This window comes from Rattus rattus, chromosome 14 (assembly GCF_011064425.1).
Source record: "Rattus rattus isolate New Zealand chromosome 14, Rrattus_CSIRO_v1, whole genome shotgun sequence".
NCBI classification, from domain to species: domain Eukaryota; kingdom Metazoa; phylum Chordata; class Mammalia; order Rodentia; family Muridae; genus Rattus; species Rattus rattus.
In genome coordinates, this window is record NC_046167.1 from 39,466,931 (window position 1) to 39,485,909 (window position 18,979).

The following is an 18,979-nucleotide window of genomic DNA, read 5'->3' on the forward strand; positions in this document are numbered from 1 at the left end:
TTGGCTTCCTCTGTCAACCCCACTTCCTCCTTTTGTGCCATGTCATACACCCTTTGTCCTCAAATCCCCTCCATTCCTGAACTTGATAAAATCCAAAAGACACCCTGGCCATTTACAGGACCTACCCTGAGTTACTCTCTCAGGAACCACTGTAAAGGCAGGGATGGAACCCAGCTGACTCTCCTGCCAGAACCATGTGGACCTCAGGCAATGGGAAATGATGAAGGATCTCAGCACAGGAGGCTTTACACTCCTCAAACTGTTTTTGTATCACAAACTACAGGAAGTTTGTGGAAAATTTAAAATCCTTAAAAGACCATCTCAGCTCCTCTCACACAAACGTCTTTGGCAAGTTCCATTTTCACATCTGTTCCAATCTACAAAATCCACTGTGTGAACACCACCTCTCTTTCTTTAAATTCACTGTTTACTGACAAAAGTCCACCTGCCTCACAGCTTTCATGGCTCCTTACTTAAGATAGGTTCCTTTGGGACAGAGTACAAATACCCTGACTTCTCCTTCACCCCAGTTATTATCTCAGCATGATACTTCAAACTGGTATTAGAAAACACACAAGGAGAGCTCTTTGTAATTAATTCTCCCATTCATTCTCTTATTCCTGGCCACCCTTCTTGCCACTCTCGCTGAGATGTACCTTAAGGTCTGGGAGTCTGTTTCCTGAGAATCTGTTGCTGATACTGTCAAATCTATCCATCCTCATCCTTCGTCTCCATTTCTTTCTTTCTTCCTTCCTTCCTTCCTTCCTTCCTTCCTTCCTTCCTTTCTTTCTTTCTTTCTTTCTTTCTTTCTTGCTTGCTTGCTTGCTTGCTTCCTTTCTTCCTTCCTTTCTTCCTTCCTTTTCTTTTTTGTGGTAGACTTTTTTTTTAAAAAAAAAAAACCTTTTTATTGGTTCTTCGAGAATTTCACATCATGCACCCCAATTCCACACATCTCCCCCTTCTCTCATACCTGCCCTCCACCCTTGCAAACCAGTCCCCAGAGGAAAAATCTCATTGTAGAACCTGTAGAATGTCACACTGGATCTCACAGTATACACTTTTGTCCACACTTCTTGGCTTGCAAATGCTCATTGCAATGAGTCATTGGTCTGGTACACACCATATGACTTCTGTTACTCCAACTATACTGGATCCTCATTGGAACTCCTCTCAGATACCCTGTTGTTGCCCTGTGTCATGGGATCCTGTAGCTTTGGATCTGTAGGACTGGCCCCCTTGTGCACTCAAGCAGTTCATTGATGGAGTAGATGTTGGGATGGCCCAATCCAAAGCCCTGAATCTGAGCCTGAGAGGGATCTGAGCTGGTGAGTCTTCTGCCTCTCCAGATCTCACAGCCTAGGGCTAGCTCACCAGCAACTCCAGCAACCAGGGCCAACTCTACCCTGTTGCCTGGGCAATGTTCAGGGCCCATTTTCCCACAAGTTGCAGCTGGTGAGGGACATGGCCAGCTTACCTGCCTACCATAGATGGTGGGAGAAGGGAGGAGAGCATCTCTCCCTCATCTATGCCACCTCCTCACAGATCAGAGGCAGGACCAGCTCTCCTGCACTCATATCCTCTGGGCAGCGCACCTGCAGCTCCACATCCAGGGCCAGCTCTACTGTGTTGTCCAGGTGAGGTTTAGGACCCTTCTCCAAAGTGCTGTAGCAGGTGAAAGACAGGGACAGCTCTCCTGCTCTCATGACCTCAGACCCAGGTCTGCCACCTGCTGCAGCTGGTAAAGAGCAAGGGAGGGAAGGCCTATGTCTATCTCCTCCATGCCACCACAGGAGAGATGAGTGGCAGGACCAGCTCTCCCACATTCACGTATTCTCAAAGCTGGCCACCTGCCACTCCAGCAATGTGCACTTGAGAAGGGCACTCTCCCAAATACTTAAGCTGGCTTGGAGCAGGGCCAGCTCTCTCATGATACCAAGGTAAGATATGGAACCAGTTCTGTACACTCCTCAGACATCAACATGTCCCTAGGGAGCAACCCAAACCAAGGACATCCATCAAGGACTGGTAATAACATAGCTTTGTTAGTTCAGGGCCACAGAGGCAGATGTGGCCTCCAGTGTCAGGACAAGCCAGGAGCCAACCAGGGTCCCAGGTGGCATCACTGCCTACTCAGGCTCTTCCCCACTACCCTCAAGTCTCCAATTCTGCCTCTCTCCTTTATATCTACATCCTTCTGCCTCTCTTCCATTTCTGCACCACATATCTGCTCTTCTTAGTGGCCCCCAGGGTCTCTGAGTGTCTGATGTTACCTCAGGAGTGTTAGGCCCTACTTGTGCATTATTGTGCCGGGTAGGGGTTATCTCTAATGACCAGGCTTGGTCTGGCCTTCCCCCACCACCACTGGCCTGCACAAAACTAGTCTATGCCATCTGAGGCTAGATCCCTGTCTGGATCCAATGGTGCTCATCTGGTGGGTTTTTTTTCAGGCTTGTTCCTTGCCTGGTCCACCCCAGCAGCCCTTCCTCAGGCTCACTCCTGCCAGTGACCCAGGTTCTTCTAGTTTCTGTGTTGCTCTACATCCTGGGAGTCTGCCTGGACCCAGACTGGTGGTCATCTCAGGCCTTTTTTCAGGGAGTGGTAAGCTACTAATCATTCACATGTTCACAGTTTAGAACAGTGAGTGTAGACATGGCCTCCTTCCTCTCTGCCACCTACTGATGCACATGCCATGCAGCCACAACTGCAACACATCTAATGGCTGGCCATCTCCTTCTCTCACTCTTTCAGTATTTACTCATTCGTACTAGATTCAATTAAAGCAGAGTGGTTCAGACCTACAGATTGAAAACTATACAAAGGAACAGGACTCAACCCAGTTTTGGCTTTAGTCTCCTGGTAATCCTGCAGGGATAGACAAAAGGGCATGGACTATGAAGCACATGGCTTATTCTTGGCACTCAAAAGGCTTTGGATATTGCAACACAGCCTAATATTAAATGGTGTGGAAACCATCACATTGCCTCCCGGCTTCTTCCTTCTTGTCAACTGTCACACTTTCCAAGTTTCCATATTCATTCCTGGTTAATATCCCTAGTCCCCTATCCTCCATTCCTGTGACCACATCTCCCTCTGACGCACTCTCGTACACACAGCACCAGTCCACTGTTCCCAAAACATCATCACCATCAGTTTCTTCTATGCTCAAATCCCTTGCCCTGCACACTCTTCTCAATGCCTTCCTTTCTCCTCTTTCTCTCTGTTGAGAAAATGTCTTGCTATGTAGTTCATGGTTTCCAGGAATCCACTGGAGTTGGCCTGGGCTGGCTAACTTCTAACTCACAATGGTCATCTTGCCCTAGTGTCTCAAATGCTGGGGTGAGCACTGGGGTTAAAAGCATGAACCATCACATCTGGCTTCCAATGGTCAAGCATTTTTTAACTCTTAATTTTCTTTTTATGTGTACAGGTCTTTTGTCTGCATGTGTGCCTATGTGTCATTTCTGTGCCTGGTGCACAGAGGTGAGACAGGTTGGAACTAGGGTTATGGATGGTTCTAAGCAGCAGTGTGGGTACAGTGAATGGAATTAAGAGCACCCAGTCTCTTAATTGCTCAGCCATCTGGGTAACCTCTGTCAAGTGTTTCGTTAAACAGAGATTTACCACTTACTTTTGCAAATATCCTTTGACAGCAATTGCTTACTCAAAATATTCAATTAGTACTCTCAAATGTTTTGTAAGATAAAGTACACCTTCTTTAAAAAGGTTTTAAGTTCTTCAGAAAATATTAATTTTCTCCTACACATAATGGGATACTAAGTGGTGGTAAAATCACCTATGATCTTTGCTTTCATTTGAGGGCATGAGTATCTTCACCCATACTTTACTTCTAGGTGCCATGTCTTCACATGTCTCATCTATGAAACTAATTGATCACATTAATTCCTCCTTTAACAAAGAGGATGAATCACTTCTGCAACCCTAATGCATTTCACCTAATGAGCTTCTTACATAAACCCAGAGAGGAGAACAGGCCTGGTGGAAAGCATGTGCCCAGTTTGCTGAATCCTCGCACAGTCCTAAGGCAAGCAGTTGGGCTTTGAAACTGACATCTTTCCTCTGCCATCACCCATCATCTGGCGTAACCAGACATTTACACGTTCCAATTCTTTCCACGGGAAGTGATTGAAGCATATGTACTGTCTTCCTCCAGGAAACTAGAGACAAACTCCTTAATAGTGAAATTACAAACATCCTATTGACCAGCTTGTAAATTATAGATGAGAGTATGGGAGATTACAGATTACCTGATTAAATTTTAGAGTGTTACCCCACACACACACACACACACACACACACACACACACACACACACACACACGAGATTATCAGTACTTCCTGTACCTTTCAGCTTCTGCTCACCACATCGCTGAGCCAGCTGAAGCAGGAAAGCACAGACCGGTGAAAGCAAATGCAAATCAATACATAGGGGGAATGTGTGGGACATTTTTAAGGAGCTAAGGGGCAGGGCTGCAGCAATAGCGCAGGTGATAAAATGCTTGACTCACAAGCTTGAGGACCTGTGTTTGATCCCCAGCACCCATGTGAAAAGCCAAGTGTAGGGCTAGAAAGATGGCTCAGTGGTTAAGTTCACGGTCTGTTCTTCCAGAGGTCCTGAGTTCAAGTCCCTGCAATCACATGGTGGCTCACAACCATCTGTAATGAGATCCAATGCCCTCTTCTGTGTGTTTGAAGAGAGTGAGAGTGTACTCTCGTACATAAATTAAATAAACCTTTTTATTAAAAAGTCAGTTGTAATGGTATGTGCCTGTAATTCTATTCCTGAGGAGAGGGAAACAGGCTTGTTGGTCTAACCTAATTGGCAAGCTTCGGGTCTCAGAAAGACATCCAGTCTAAAAAATCCAAGATGGATGTCTCCAGAGGAATAACACTCAAAGATGGCTTCTGACCTCCCCACAACACACATGCATATACACCCCAACACATGTCCTCACCCCCAACCCAACCACATATACGGAATATAGGTGACATCAACAGGATGTAAAACAAGGAGAGCAAAAATACTTTTTAGGTCTCCAATTTCTTGAATGCTATCCACACTTTCAAAGGCCATCCACGGCGTCTGCAGAGAGGAGTCTAGCATAACTGCCCTCTGAGAGGTTCCACCCAGCGGCCAGTCGACAGAGGTGCAGAGAGCCATGGCCAAACATTTGATAGAGCTCAGAAGTCTTACAGAAAAGCTAGGGAAAAGACTGAGACACCCAAAGAGGACAAGTTCTCCCCAGAAAGACCAACAGAGTCAACTAACCTGGACTCTTGGGGTCTCTCAGAGACTGGGCTACCAATCAGTGAATGCAGGCTGGACCTAGGCCCCTGAACATATGTAGATGAGCCGCTTGGTTTTCACTGACAGCCCCCAACAACTGGAGCAGAGGTCACCCCTGAGCCTTCTGCCTGCCTGCCTATGGACTGGGCACCCCTAAATGGAGAGGCCTGTCTGGCCTCAGTGGGAGAGGATGCACCTGGTCCCATAGTGACTTGATGAGCAGTGGGAAGGGTGATGACGGTGACACCCAGGAGTGGAATAGAAGGGCACTTGAATGAGGGGGTACTGAGAAGAGAGGATGGGCTGATACTGGATTTTTAAAGTGAATGCATCAATTTAATTTAAAAAGTAAATGAAGCATTAAAAAACAGCAAAAGGGGCCATCCATAGGTAACATAAAACTGCACTATGAAATTTTTAATTATTCTTGTAGATGCTCATAAATCTCTCCAAAAGGCAAAACTCACTGGGTCAATGAAGAGAAATGCCTGAATGTTTGCTCTACATGGGAAATACCTACAGGGTAAGCCAGCTCCTCAGAGCCTGTGTAAGTGGCATTCCCTGTAGAACACTGGCACTTTACTTGGCTTTGTGTATTTCCTAGTTGAATTTTGCTGAAGAGACCCCTGCTTACAAATCCAGGGGCTGAGAATGCTGAATTTGACCCAGCTAATGGATAAAAACGGTTAACTTCAAACAGCATAAGTAATTTTCTGCTGTTTTTCAAACCCTCTTACCTAAGTAGCAATGCAACAGAAATTAGAACAAGAATGTACTACAGATGCTGCCTCTAAAATAGTTCAGTTTTCCTTTAAAGTGCCAGGACAACCAATTAGCTTTCACCTCCTTGGTTTTAATGTGACTTTTAAATTTAATTTAAAGTGAATTAGAATCATCTTAACTAGCTAAAAAAATAAATTGGCTCTGAACACTTAACTCACATCATTTAAAGAAATAAAGTTTTATTATTACTTTCTCATAAATGAACATTTTTTGAAAATATATTTAAATCAAATTTCACCTCATTCCTTCTATTTTTCAACTTCTATGGTTTTCTTTTAAAAAAAAATAAATGCTTCTCAGGCTGTGGATATGCCTCAGAAGAAAGCAAGAATCCCTGAACTATGCTGGGTAGGCCAACGAGGGCAGCACAGGGGACAGGGCAAGCTAGTGGCCCCATACCATCGAGGAGGACCTCCTTTTCTATGACCCTGCCAGTGCGTGCACGTATACACAGACACAGACACACACAAAGGAGGAAAACAAGGAAGAGGAGGAAGAGGGGGAGGAGGAAGAGAAGGAGGAGGAAGAGGAGACTACAGTAAACCCAGAAAGCTAATGCCAGTGAGCTACATGATTCGCAAACACTCCTACTCAGAACAGCATCGTCACCATCCAGCAAGAGGGTCTCTGACACAAGATGAGCAGGACATTCGAATTATGCAGGAAAGACCTGCTGTAAATTCAGAAAGTGTTAACATTTTTAAGAATAAAATCCCAGAAAAAAAAAACAACAGTAACTTCATGTGTGGACTTGTTTCTCTAGATCTTATTCCAGAAAGCCATCCATGCTCTGTTCCCATAATACATCACCTATTGCCCCTGCCACCTTCAGGTGATTGTTCTTTGTAACACATCAGTGTGTTTGGCTTTATCATCTATAAGAGTTTTCTTCCGAGCAATTTAGCCAACTGACAACAGTATGATTCTCTTCTACTTACATCGACGTCTGGATTTGTAGACGTAGAAAAAGAAAGATTTAGAAGTATACCAAGAAGATCTTTAGTTTCCAATTAGCTCTTACCTTAAGTAAACATAAACATCCTGCAGACATGGGACCTGCAAGGGTATCCATTGCCAACACCCTTGGTCCAGAGACTATGTCTCTCTCCTGTCTTTAATTTAAAGTAGTTCCCCAGGACAAATGTCAAATGGAAAACGTATAACATTATTCCTTAATGGTGGTGTTTAGTACGAAAATGGACCCCGGAGACTACATATTTGCTGCTTACTCACCCCCACCCAACTCAATGATGAACTGTTTGGAAAGGGTCAGGAGTGTGTCACTGAAAGTGAACTTGGAGATTTCAAAAGCCCACACCATTCCCACTTAGCCCTATCTTTGTCTTGTGCTTAGGTCTTAAGATCTATAGATTCACTATGCAAACTGGAGCAGAGTACTCTGTTGCTCTTCAACTCTGGGTTCTTACACTCGACCACTTATGATCTCTGTGGGGACAGAAATGCAACTTCTACACAGTATTTGTTCCTCACATATATAATACTACCAAAAATCACACCACTTTCAACATAAAAACTAAAGGAACAATTGTAAGCTACCACAATGCAGAGAACTCTATGTGAAAAAAGAAAGGATGTGGGACTAGGGAAGACTACCTTACCTTCTTAATGAACGCCACTGAGAATGTATCCCACGACACGATGCCATGGTCCATCAGCTCCACGAAGGCTGTGAGAGTGAAGGACAGCATGTCTCCAAAGCTGCAAAACAAGAGACGTCAGCGTCACAGACACCAAAACATGGCGCCAGGAAGGACGCAGAAATGAAAAGGTTTAGGAGAGTCAAATTCTCAAAGACAACAGGGGTGAGAAGCAGGACACTAACAGAAAAGAATTCTCATACAAGTTATGGGAAAAGAAAAGAAACTCAAAACAACCAAGTACAGCCAAAGACTGGACAGGTTTGTCTCACATGGGCCACACTTTGCAGGGCTATGTCCTATTAGGCATTTCACGTAACCCCTCTGAGACTCTGTTTTCCCCACTGGGAAGCTGGGTAATTGCCGTATAACCAGAGGCTGCATATAAAGTATTTTAAAAAGGGTAAAAAGTAATTGCTTTTGGTAATGATAGCTTAACCAACTTCTCAGTAAATGGCAGATAATTAAGAAAGGAGTTTTATGGCCTAAAGGAATCAAGAAGAAAAATTCAAACCAGTACCAGGAATGTGACAAACCAAGACAATGCAGAGTTCCCTCCATCTTGTTTTCTCTCTGAGGCCATTTCATGTTTACCCAGAATTTGATCTCCTTGATTTAGAATCCCATGGAAACTCTATTCTAGGATCTGAAGTCAAAATGTCCCAGTCAACTTAGCTTAGTTAAACTGCTTGCTTGTACAAGCCTCCCCCTGCAGCTGCTGAGGGAGATAAGAGGACATGGTTTGCCCTTTTAAAATCCCCTTGATCTAAATGCTGAGGGCTTCATGGTGATCCAAATGACTGAGTATAGTCCAAGCCAGCTAGAATAAAGACTTTCAGTTGGCTATAACTGTGTCTGAGTGGTCATCTCTGTTGGGCTCCCTGTAACACTAGCCCTTAAGACAGGATTCAAAGGCACAGAAAAGGTGGCTCAGTGGTTAAGTATTCCTGTTGTCCTTGAAAAAGACCACAGTTCCGTTCCCAATACCCATGTTAGGTCACTTTCAACTAACTATAGTTTAACTTCAGCTCCAAGGGATCCAAAGACTTTTGTGGCCTCCATATGCTCTTGTGCCCACATGAACATACACACACATATACACGCAAGTCAAAAGATATCACAAAAGAAATTCATACACTCTATATGTTTGTATGTATACACCCATGCAAATATGTATGTAAGTAAACTCACTTGTTTTACATGAGTTAGAATTTTATATTTAGTTATTGGATTTTAAGTAATGTCTATGTGTGGAAGGCATGAAGGTTCTTATGTTCACAGATTAAATGCTAGGGGAAGCTCTGGGCCCTTATGAGCTTGTCAGTCTATAGAACCCATCTTTATGGAAGATGTCACACACTGTCTATAGAAACCATCTTATAGAAACCATATATACTCTACATAGAATTTTGATGTACTTATGTCTTAAGTTTTATGGTACACAGATTGAGTTAACATTAGGAAAATTTTCCACCAAGTTATGCTATACTTAAATATGCCTAAAGTAAACTATTTGGAGTTAGAGTCTGGAAGTTTGAGTCTAGCTACTGAATCGTGTTGAACTGAACTGCCTTCTTGCCTCCCACAGATCATTACTCTGCTAGCCATGGTGGTTGTAGAGATTCTACAGAATGGGCTTGCTGGCTCAGCACTGTCTCCTTCAAATGGAGATTAGAGATTGGGTAGTGCTGTGGTTTGGATCAGCATATCCCTGAGGCCCCAGGGTTTAAGACTTTAGCCACCTGAGCCCCATGGAGAACTAGTGGAACCTGAGAGGTGGGGCTTAATGAGCTGTCTTTACACCACTGCTCCTGAAGAGGGCAGCGAAGCCTTAGCCTCTTCCTCTTTCTAGCATGAGAAGGGGTTTGTGCTTCGCATTCCTGCCATGACAAAAGACCTCACGGAATCAAGGATCACAGAATGCCAGTCGGGATTCCTATACTACATTATATAGTAACGCCTTCTTCCATACTCAGGTTTTACTTGGTTCTTCAGAATAACACATCACATTATTTCTCCACTTCAAAGTCTCAAAACAAATTTAGGTTAAAGTTCTCTGTTTTCAACTAATGCAATGAAAAAGAGGTTCAAAACTCATGTCCAGCTGCTTCTCCGCACCCTCCCTGCTGCTATTCTGCCTCATGAAGCTCAGGAAAAAGGAAGGTCAAAGTGCAGATGCCCCAGCCCTTCTTAGAAGGAGGAACAAAATACTCACATGAAGAAATAAGGAGACAAAGTGTGAAGCAGAAACTGAAGAAAAGGCCATCTAGAGTCTACCCCACATGGGGATCCATCCCATATACAGTCACCAAACCCAGACACTATTGCAGATGTCAAGAGGTGCACACTGACAGGAGCCTGATATACCTGTCTCCTGAGAGACTCTACCAGAACATGACAAATACAGAGGTAGATGTTTGCAGCCAACCATTGGACTAAGAACTGGGTCCCCAATGGAGGAGTTAGAGAAAGGTCTGAAGGAGCTCATGGGGCTTGCAACCCCATAACAACAACAATATCAACCAACCAGAGCTCCCAGGGACTAAACCACCATCCAAAGAGTGCACATGGACAGATCCGTGGCTCCAGCTGCATATGTAGCAGAGGATGGCCGTGTTGGACACAATGGGAGGAGAAGCCCTTGGCCCTGCCAAGGCTGGATCCCCCAGTGTAGGGGATGTCAGGGCAGAGGGGAGGGAAGGAATAAGTGAGTGGAGGGGGCACCCTCATAGAAGCAGGGGAGATAGTGGGTTTCTGCAGCGGAAACCAGGAAAGGAAATAACATTTGAAAGGTAAATTTTTTTAAAAAGCAACTTTCATTTTTGCAGCCTTCTTGCTTAAAGAAGCCCATAAAAAAGGAAATGACTTTCACAGATGAACAATAATTCAGAGATTAGAGGGAAAGAAACACACTCAAAAGAAACAATTAGGAGGTCTCAAGTCACATGATGAAGGGTTGGCCACCAGCTCTACATAGCAAGTTACTTCATTGTCCTGGCTTCCATTTCTTCATTTATTAAAAGCAAGGGAAGAGGAAGTCAGTGGTGGTGATGATGGTCCTACCCTGGGGGTTATTTAGGAAAAGCAAGCCAGCTGACATGCCGCCAGTCCTTCAAACAGCACGGAGAATAGTAAGTAGCACGGAAAGGTCGCCTAGTGTCACCAAAGTTGCTCAGGGTTTTCAAGATTCCTGTGGAAAATGTGCTCTATTCATAGAAACGGGGAAAACATGGGAATCTGATTCTTGCAGGTGTCCCCTAGGTGGCATCAGAGGATTGATGGTTCCTCAAAATGAACAATCAAAAACAGAATATACAGAATTATTGGAAAGAACAAAACACTAGATAGAGTAGAAAAAAGGAAAAAAAAAACTAAAGAAGTTTAGATACAACTGCAAGAGTAACCCTATACAAAGAGAATCACAATAAAGTCATTATCAGCCTGTACAGGAGGAAATGCCTCAGGAAATAGAGGCACATTCAATTAGTAAGATTTATAACTAGATTTAGTAGGTTTTTGTTTTGCTGTGAAAATATTATTTAACAGTAATACAATAATATGATAAATGTATTATTTAGAAGTAATATGCCAATTTTGTTTATTTACTTACAAAGAGTAAAGCAATCTTTGGCATTTACGTATACATGATATGATAAAGGTTCACAGACCTTTAGGGTCTGGGGTTCGCTGGCCCACCCTAGTGTCTATGAAGGGTCTTCCATGCCCCCCATAAAGTGATGTCACCATAGCCTCTACTCAGCACAAAAATGCCTGCTTTGGTGATGAGAGAACCAACAAAGCACAATAAAACATCCTCTACCGGCTCAACTCTTCCTTCCCAGCCAGCTACCTGAGCCCAGGAGCACCCCTGGCCTTAGGCTCCACATCCGTCTCCATTATAGTCTTTAAAAACAACAGATAAATCATATATATTCCTTCTAAAGGAATCTAAAGGCAAATGACTCAGCTCTTCAGCTATCTGCTTAGTGTAATCTCAGTCCAAATAGCCTAAGGGAGATGATCATTCTCTTTCAAAATGTTCAAGAAATCTGTCTACAGATTCCTCCAACAGGCTTCAAGAACCTGGGAAAGGGAGATAGAAGAAGAGCAGAAGTGCGCTGGTTTCTGAATCTCCAAGTGAGCTGTCTAAGACTTTAATATGGATAGCTACTGAGGAGCAAGAGTGAAAATCCCCAGGTTGCAGATAGCGAGCTCTGTACTTGTCAGGGACCATCAACAATGGTGACTGACAAGGAAAAGAATGACTGTGTCACATAACATGGCTACCAAGATGATGCTCTGCAGTCAGAACTGGCCCATTCACTAAGATAATAGCTAGATAATTGACAGGATGATAGAATGCATCATATAATATGACCTCCTCCTAATGCATTAGCTGTTAAATAGTATTGTGGTATGTGTTATATGGTACAATATATAACACGCATATGTACAATACACATTATAGTATATGTATATACATATATTCCACAGAGTAAACATAACTCATTATGGCTAATTGCTAAGTAGCAGCATAGTGCTCTTCCATGAAGACTTTTTCACAATTCAACTTTAAAACTTCAGATGCAAGGCTAAATTTTTATTCTATTTTAAATCAAAAGCCCTCTTTCCAATGAGGTAGAGATAGAAGCTTTTATTAAACTCAGATGTCAATATTTATTTCCATTCTTGCAGGAGTGACTCAAACTCCACAGAGGGAAGACAAAAGCTCAGGTACTCCTTTTGAAGTCAAAGCTGAGTGGAGGATGAAGCCCTTAAAGAATTACAAATGGAGAGAAAGCACACGGCGCATTCTGGGACTTTTTGCTTATTTTTTAAGAACATGCAATGCTAAAGACTTGGCAGCACTGACTGCTGCACAGTAAGCTGTCTGCAGACTGCATGTGCTGGTCGACTCCACTCTCGCGGCTGACACACCATGTGTGCTGGAATGACTCAAGTAAATGTTTCTCATCAACGTGACGATGGAACCTTCATTCCAAGCAAAACCCAGCCAATCTAAAAACAAGCATGTAAACCTAAGCTGGTAATTTTGTAAAAGCATAGTCCTTCCAAATGTTTCCATAGCAAGGGGTGCCCCAGACAGAAAGAACCAGCAGTGAAATAATAAATATAAAGGCAAGTTTTAAGGTTACTCATGAACAGAAGCAAATAGATCCTTAATTGTCAAAGGCTATGATTCCTCCCCAGTTCAGGCTTCCTATGTCTACCAAATATGGGTGACATTTACCTACATTGCAAGTTGTAGATTACTAAATCCCCAATTAGACACTCTGCTTATCCTCCAGAATCTGTCTGACCCATATTAGTAGGTAAAATCATGACTTACATATCTATTACTCAACCTGCCTCTCTTCTTATGTCAATATCATGCTGTTCCGATAACCAGTCCTACAGTAGCGCTTACAGGCAACCTATAGACTTCTAGGATTTTCTTCTTAGCTATTTTTGCAAATAAGTGCTTTCACCTACATAGCTTCATTTTAAAATGTGTGTACACCCATGTGTGTGCACACATGTAGATCTAAGGACAACTTAACTGGCAATACTCAGTTCTCTCCTTTCACCATGAAAATTCCAGGAACTGAACTCAGCAAAGTGCCCTTAGCCAGTGAGCTATCTCTTATATTTTTTCAGTGATTTGCATAGTATTAAACTGAGATTTGTGGAGAATCAGTATCTTTAATATTGTTTATCCATCCATAAAATGGTCTGATCCCACTGAATTAGATCTTTAATTTGGCTTAGTAATTTTTATTTTCCCATGAACAGATAACCGCAAATTTGGGTTGAATTTATTCAAAAGAATTTTCTCATTTTGACACTTTATAAATGGGGGAATGTAATCTTATTCCTTTTTGTTTGCTGTAAAAACGAAAGTACACAATATCTTCTCCAGGGCTATTAGATCTCAAGATGTTAGTAGGTATGTTATCACACTGCCAGGCTCTCAGCAGCTCTCTACAGAACCATGTCTTCTATGCATCTAGTTTCATGTCTTTCTGACACTGGGCCTTTTAACTTCTTTCTTGGCTTTACACCAACAGCAAGAACTCATACAGAACTCTGCCAAAAAGAAGGACAGAAAGAAAACATATGCCTTTTGATAATCTTCAAGATAGAACACATTAGATTTTCCACCATTTATACATATATATATATATATATGTGTGTGTGTGTGTGTGTGTGTGTGTATGTATGTATACACATGGTCTTCATCAGCTGTTCTGCTGAGAGTTTTTTTAAAGATTTATTTAGTTTTTATATGAGTACAGTGGTGGTGTCTTCGAACACACCAGAAGAGGGCACTGTATTCCATTGCAGATGCCTGTGAGCCACCATGTAGTTGTTGGGAAGTGAATACAGGACCTCTGGAAGAGCAGTCAGGGCTCTCAACCATGGAGCCATCTCTCCACACCTTGATAATTTTTAATATGGACAAATATTGAATTTTATGGTCTTTTCTAGACTTTTGTTGCTGTGGTAATTATCTGATGACACAATATAAATGAGCGAAGAATCCATGATTCACAGTTTGCACATTTCAGCCATCAGAGGCTGTTTACCTCAGAGTGGCAAAGAAAGAGAGAAGTCTGTATGTGAATGACTCTGTGTGTGTGTGTGTGTGTGTGTGTGACAGAGAGAGAGAGAGAGAGAGAGAGAGAGAGAGAGAGAGAGAGAGAGAGAGAGAGTAAAAAGATGGACGGAGAATGAATGACTATGCTAATAGCTTCCTTCTTTCCATTTCATTCTACCTGGGTTCTCAGCCTATTGGAACAGGCCCCTCCACCCCTCCACCCCTCCTACCTCCACCAATACTGCTCTCTGGAAATGACTCACATCCACATACTTAAGTGCATGTGTGCATGGTGGGGTGGAGGTGGAGGGAAGGAGGAGGGAAAGGAATAGGGAGGAGGGACGGGGAGAGAATATTATAATTTATTTATCGCCTAGGTAGCTCTCAAGTCAATCAAATTGAAAGTAAAAATTAACTATGTCTCCCATGTTTAGGGAAAAAACAGCCTTGACTTCGAGCTGGCACCAGCTTTTTGTGTTTCTTGGCTCTATGTTAATATCATACTAGGGTCTTCTGAACCTCCAATTTTTAATTCCTGAATTGTCATAGTCAGGTTGGGATATCAGAATGATACAGACCACATGAAATTGCTGTAACAGGTCCCTCCTTCTTTGTTATATACTTGGTAATTCTTCCACAGAGGTATAATGGAATTCACCCATGTAATCAGTTTTCACACCACTAAGGTTTTTCATAATGATCTTAACTCCTGAGAAAATATGTGTGCCCACAGCTATTATTCATCAGGAGTCAGTTTTAATATATAGGTTTTATTTCTCTAAGAAGAAGAAGCTGGGATAGAGTTAGGAGACAGAGGGGTTTATTGGAAAACTGGTAATGTCTGTGTAAGACAAAGGGTAAGGCCTGGGCCTGGGGTGTCTTAGTCAGTAAAATGCTGGTCTTGTGAGGGAAAGAAGCTGGGTTTGATATACCCCACCCCATCCATGCGTAAAATGTTGGGTATGATGAGTGGAATGTGAAACCCCAGAGCTAAGGAAAGCAGAGACAGGAGTGTCCCTGGGGCTCCCAGTCCAGCCTAGCTGGTAAACTTCAGGCCCGTGAGAGATTTTGTTTTCAATGATGGCATCTAACATTTCCATTGGGCTTCACACACACACATACACACACCCCTCTGTGCATGCACACCTCCATATATATGCAGACACTTGAACGCAATTTTAAAACACACACACACACACACACACACACACACACACACACACACACACACACAAAGCAGAAGGCATGAGAGTTTGCAGAACATCCTGCAGATTGGATATCCAAAAGACATATCCGAAACAGATGAAGACCTAACAGTCAACTCAAGAAACTTCTAGAAGAAATTTAGAATGGTGAGTAAAAGCTTCAGAATGAACAGTGGCTGTTGGAAGAGTCCTATGATGGGCAGAAAGAGGTAGGGCCTAGTGTGCTTTCAGGCTCAGGGACGAGAGGCTGCTGGGAGATCACAGCCATGGTTTAAAGCTGGCCGACTCAGAATTCACTATAGCTGAAAGCTCTCCAGAAACTACAGTCCTGTGACTGAGCAGACTTATTCTGGAAAGGAGATCAAAGCCATGCATTTCCACAGCAGGTACACATTGTGATTTCTCCTTCATAAGGACTTGGTGCATTTTATCTAAAATTTAAAATTTACCAAAGATATTCGCAGTATGTCTTCATTTTGCTTTTAAAAACAGCAGGGTCTACAGCGATCTACTCTCTGCTGCCCAGAGCTCACCTCTGTAATGGCCTTTCTTTACTGCCCAGATTTCCAAATAATTTATTTTCATAAACTTTATTATTTATCTCTTTCATACTTCATTGATTGCTCTTTTTATTCTTTTCTCTACTTAATATGTTTAGGTGTTTCTTATTGCCCTGAGTATAAATTTATATCACTGCTTTTTTCTTTTTATTTAATTTTTTTCATTCAAAATATTTTAATCATATTCTTTACCCTCTCTCAGCTCCTCTCAGATTGTCCTCACCGCCATACCTACCATCTTGTTATTTCCCTGTCTCTCAAAACACAAACAAAACATCCAAAGATCAAAAATGCAAACAAACAACATAAGACAAACACCATCCCCACGTCCCATCCCCCAAATACATGGTGTCCATTTTCTGCTGGCCCTCTATTCCTGGGCTTAGGACACTGGGAATAGGAAACGTCTTGGAATGTAACTAACAGAGTCAGATACGCTCTACTGGAGAAAACTGATTTTTATTCACCAGCCAGCAGGTGTCAATTCTATTGTAAATATCTTCTTTGTGTTGTAGTTACTTAATTCTGTGTAATATAAACCTGTGCTTTTTTTGTTTGCACTGTCACAGTCTTCATAAGTTTACAAAATTATATATTATATAATTCTTTCATATACATATCTGTTTTAGGAAGCTTCTACAGGAGTAGGAGTCCATGTGGCATTTCAAAGGCTTTAGTGTTAATAGTTCCTACTCATATTCCCTCCTCCACCCTGCCTTCCCACCCCTTCCCACTTAATTCTTCAATTATGTGTCCTTCCTTATATTCTTACCTTTTCTTCAGCATAAGCACTTAAGAGATACAAACCCCTCTAAACACTGCCTTTACCTGAACGCACAAATTTTGGGACCACAGCTTAAAATTATTTTGTATTTTCACCCAAGTTATTGTTCCTCAACTTTTAGATAAACAAGCATGATTTCTAATTTCTAATTTCCAGGCATCTGCATATTTTAGCTATTATTAATGATTTTTTGAAAATGTCCTTGGGATGAAAAGCATAATCTGCATAACTCAAGTTAATGTAAAAATCTTGGGATTCATTATGATCTGCATCTGATCCACCTTGATGAACATTTCACATATATGGAAATCTGTATTCATATGTTAATAAGCATGACACTCCATGAACAATCCACAGTAATGTTAATTATAGCATCTTTATCTTACTGGCTTTACCAAGTTTCCCACCCAGTAGGAGACAATCATCTTTAAATCCTCAATTAGCAAGATGGGTTTATTTGCCTCATGCACTTGCAGCTTATGTCGGACTCACATATATTTAATACTTTTATGTTTCCTGATGGCTTATTTTCACTATTAGTTATACCATTTTTCCTGACAACATTTTATCTTTCATTCTTATATTTCCTGATATTAATAAAAACACTCATATATTACTAGTAGCATGTACAAGATATGTACTTTTCCATCTTAACTTTCAATATGTAAGTTCCCCTTTTATTTTATAAACAGTCTGTTTATAAAATATCATCTTGCATTATTTACTTTCATAATCTAGCCTTTTAAATAAAGTATATAGTCCATTTACATTTACTATATTATTAAGATTAAAATATCAATTAATAATTGGTTTTTATCTGTCTCAGATACATTTTGTTCTCAGTCTATCTTACATTGCTTTTGAATTAATGAAATATTGTTTAACAGCTCAATTTAATCTTTCCACTGGATTTTGAGCTATACAACTTTTATAATTTTATGCAGTGAACTATTAACACACTAAGGTCTACGTACAGAAAAGATTACACAATAGGAAGTTTGTTAGAGTATCTTGCTTAATGTCTACATCTATTGCACTCCTACTGTGATCTATTTTAAATCCACATAAGTCATAAATCCTATAATAAAACAGCATTTTAATTTCAACTTATATTGTTACATGTCTTCAAATAAAAAGTACATTTTATTTTATCTTCATATAGTTATACACTTAACAGTTTCCAGTGCTCTTCATACTTTCAGATAAAGCCCAATTTTTATCTGTTCTCAGATCTCTTCCATTTGAGGAGTTTGTTTTTTATCTCATATAATGTATGTATGCTGGCAATAAGTTGTCTTTTTAGTTATTGGACAATTCCGTAATGCATTCTCATTAATCTCTCCCCTCTGGAAATGAAAAGACTATCAGTTCACCATCATTTCCAGGGAGAGTTTTATCAAATACAAAATAATCATCTTTTTTTCTTCTTTCTTTCTTTCTTTCTTTCTTTCTTTCTTTCTTTCTTTCTTTCTTTCTTTCTTTCTCCTCCTCCTCTTTCTCCTCTTCTTTCTCCTCCTCCTTCTCCTCCCTTCCCTCCTCCTCCTCCCCTTCCCCCTTCCCCTGTTTCTTTTTCTTTACGTGCTGCCTTCTGGTCTTCATTATTTCTTATTTTTATGACTGTACTGTAGTAAGCTCTCTTGCCCTGGCTGCCCTAAAGGTTTTAATTTTAACTTGGATTTCAGAAATTTTTACGTTTCCAGGTATAATTTCCTTTGTATTCACCTTTCATGGGTTTCATAAGTTTAACTGTGTGAATTTTATCTCTATGAATTTTATTTTTTCCAGTAATGGTTTACAAATAGTTTTATGTCCCATCTATTTTTCTCTCCTTTTGAGAATCCTTTTGAGATTCTAATAAGTATACTTTAAGTCATTTTTTTTTAACCTCATAGGTCAAGTATTTACAGTCAGTTTTCTATTTTTAGCCTGCATAATTACATATTTCAATGCTAGGCCACATTGTCTGCTAACTTCAACTCCATAAAGTAAATTTTTCATTTTAACTATTGCACTTTTTAGGCTATGTAGGAATTTTTTTATACAGTTTTAAATTTTTTGAGGGTTTTCTTTACATCTACATGGAAAT

At 41.2% G+C, this 18,979-nt stretch overlaps 1 protein-coding gene and 1 non-coding gene across 4 annotated transcripts in view; both read right to left on the reverse strand.

The window, feature by feature from the left end:
* Elmo1 (engulfment and cell motility 1) overlaps positions 1-18,979 on the reverse strand; it is a 529,323-nt gene that overhangs the window by 333,801 nt on the left and 176,543 nt on the right. For all 3 annotated transcript variants that reach the window (XM_032885160.1, XM_032885159.1, XM_032885162.1), the window contains exon 8: positions 7,708-7,807. In XM_032885160.1, the coding sequence (XP_032741051.1) occupies positions 7,708-7,807 (100 nt within the window). The remainder of the gene's footprint in view (positions 1-7,707; positions 7,808-18,979) is intronic.
* On the reverse strand, positions 2,595-2,723 carry LOC116884083. The gene has a single exon (XR_004385827.1). It is a non-coding gene; the product is annotated as a small nucleolar RNA SNORA17 (small nucleolar RNA).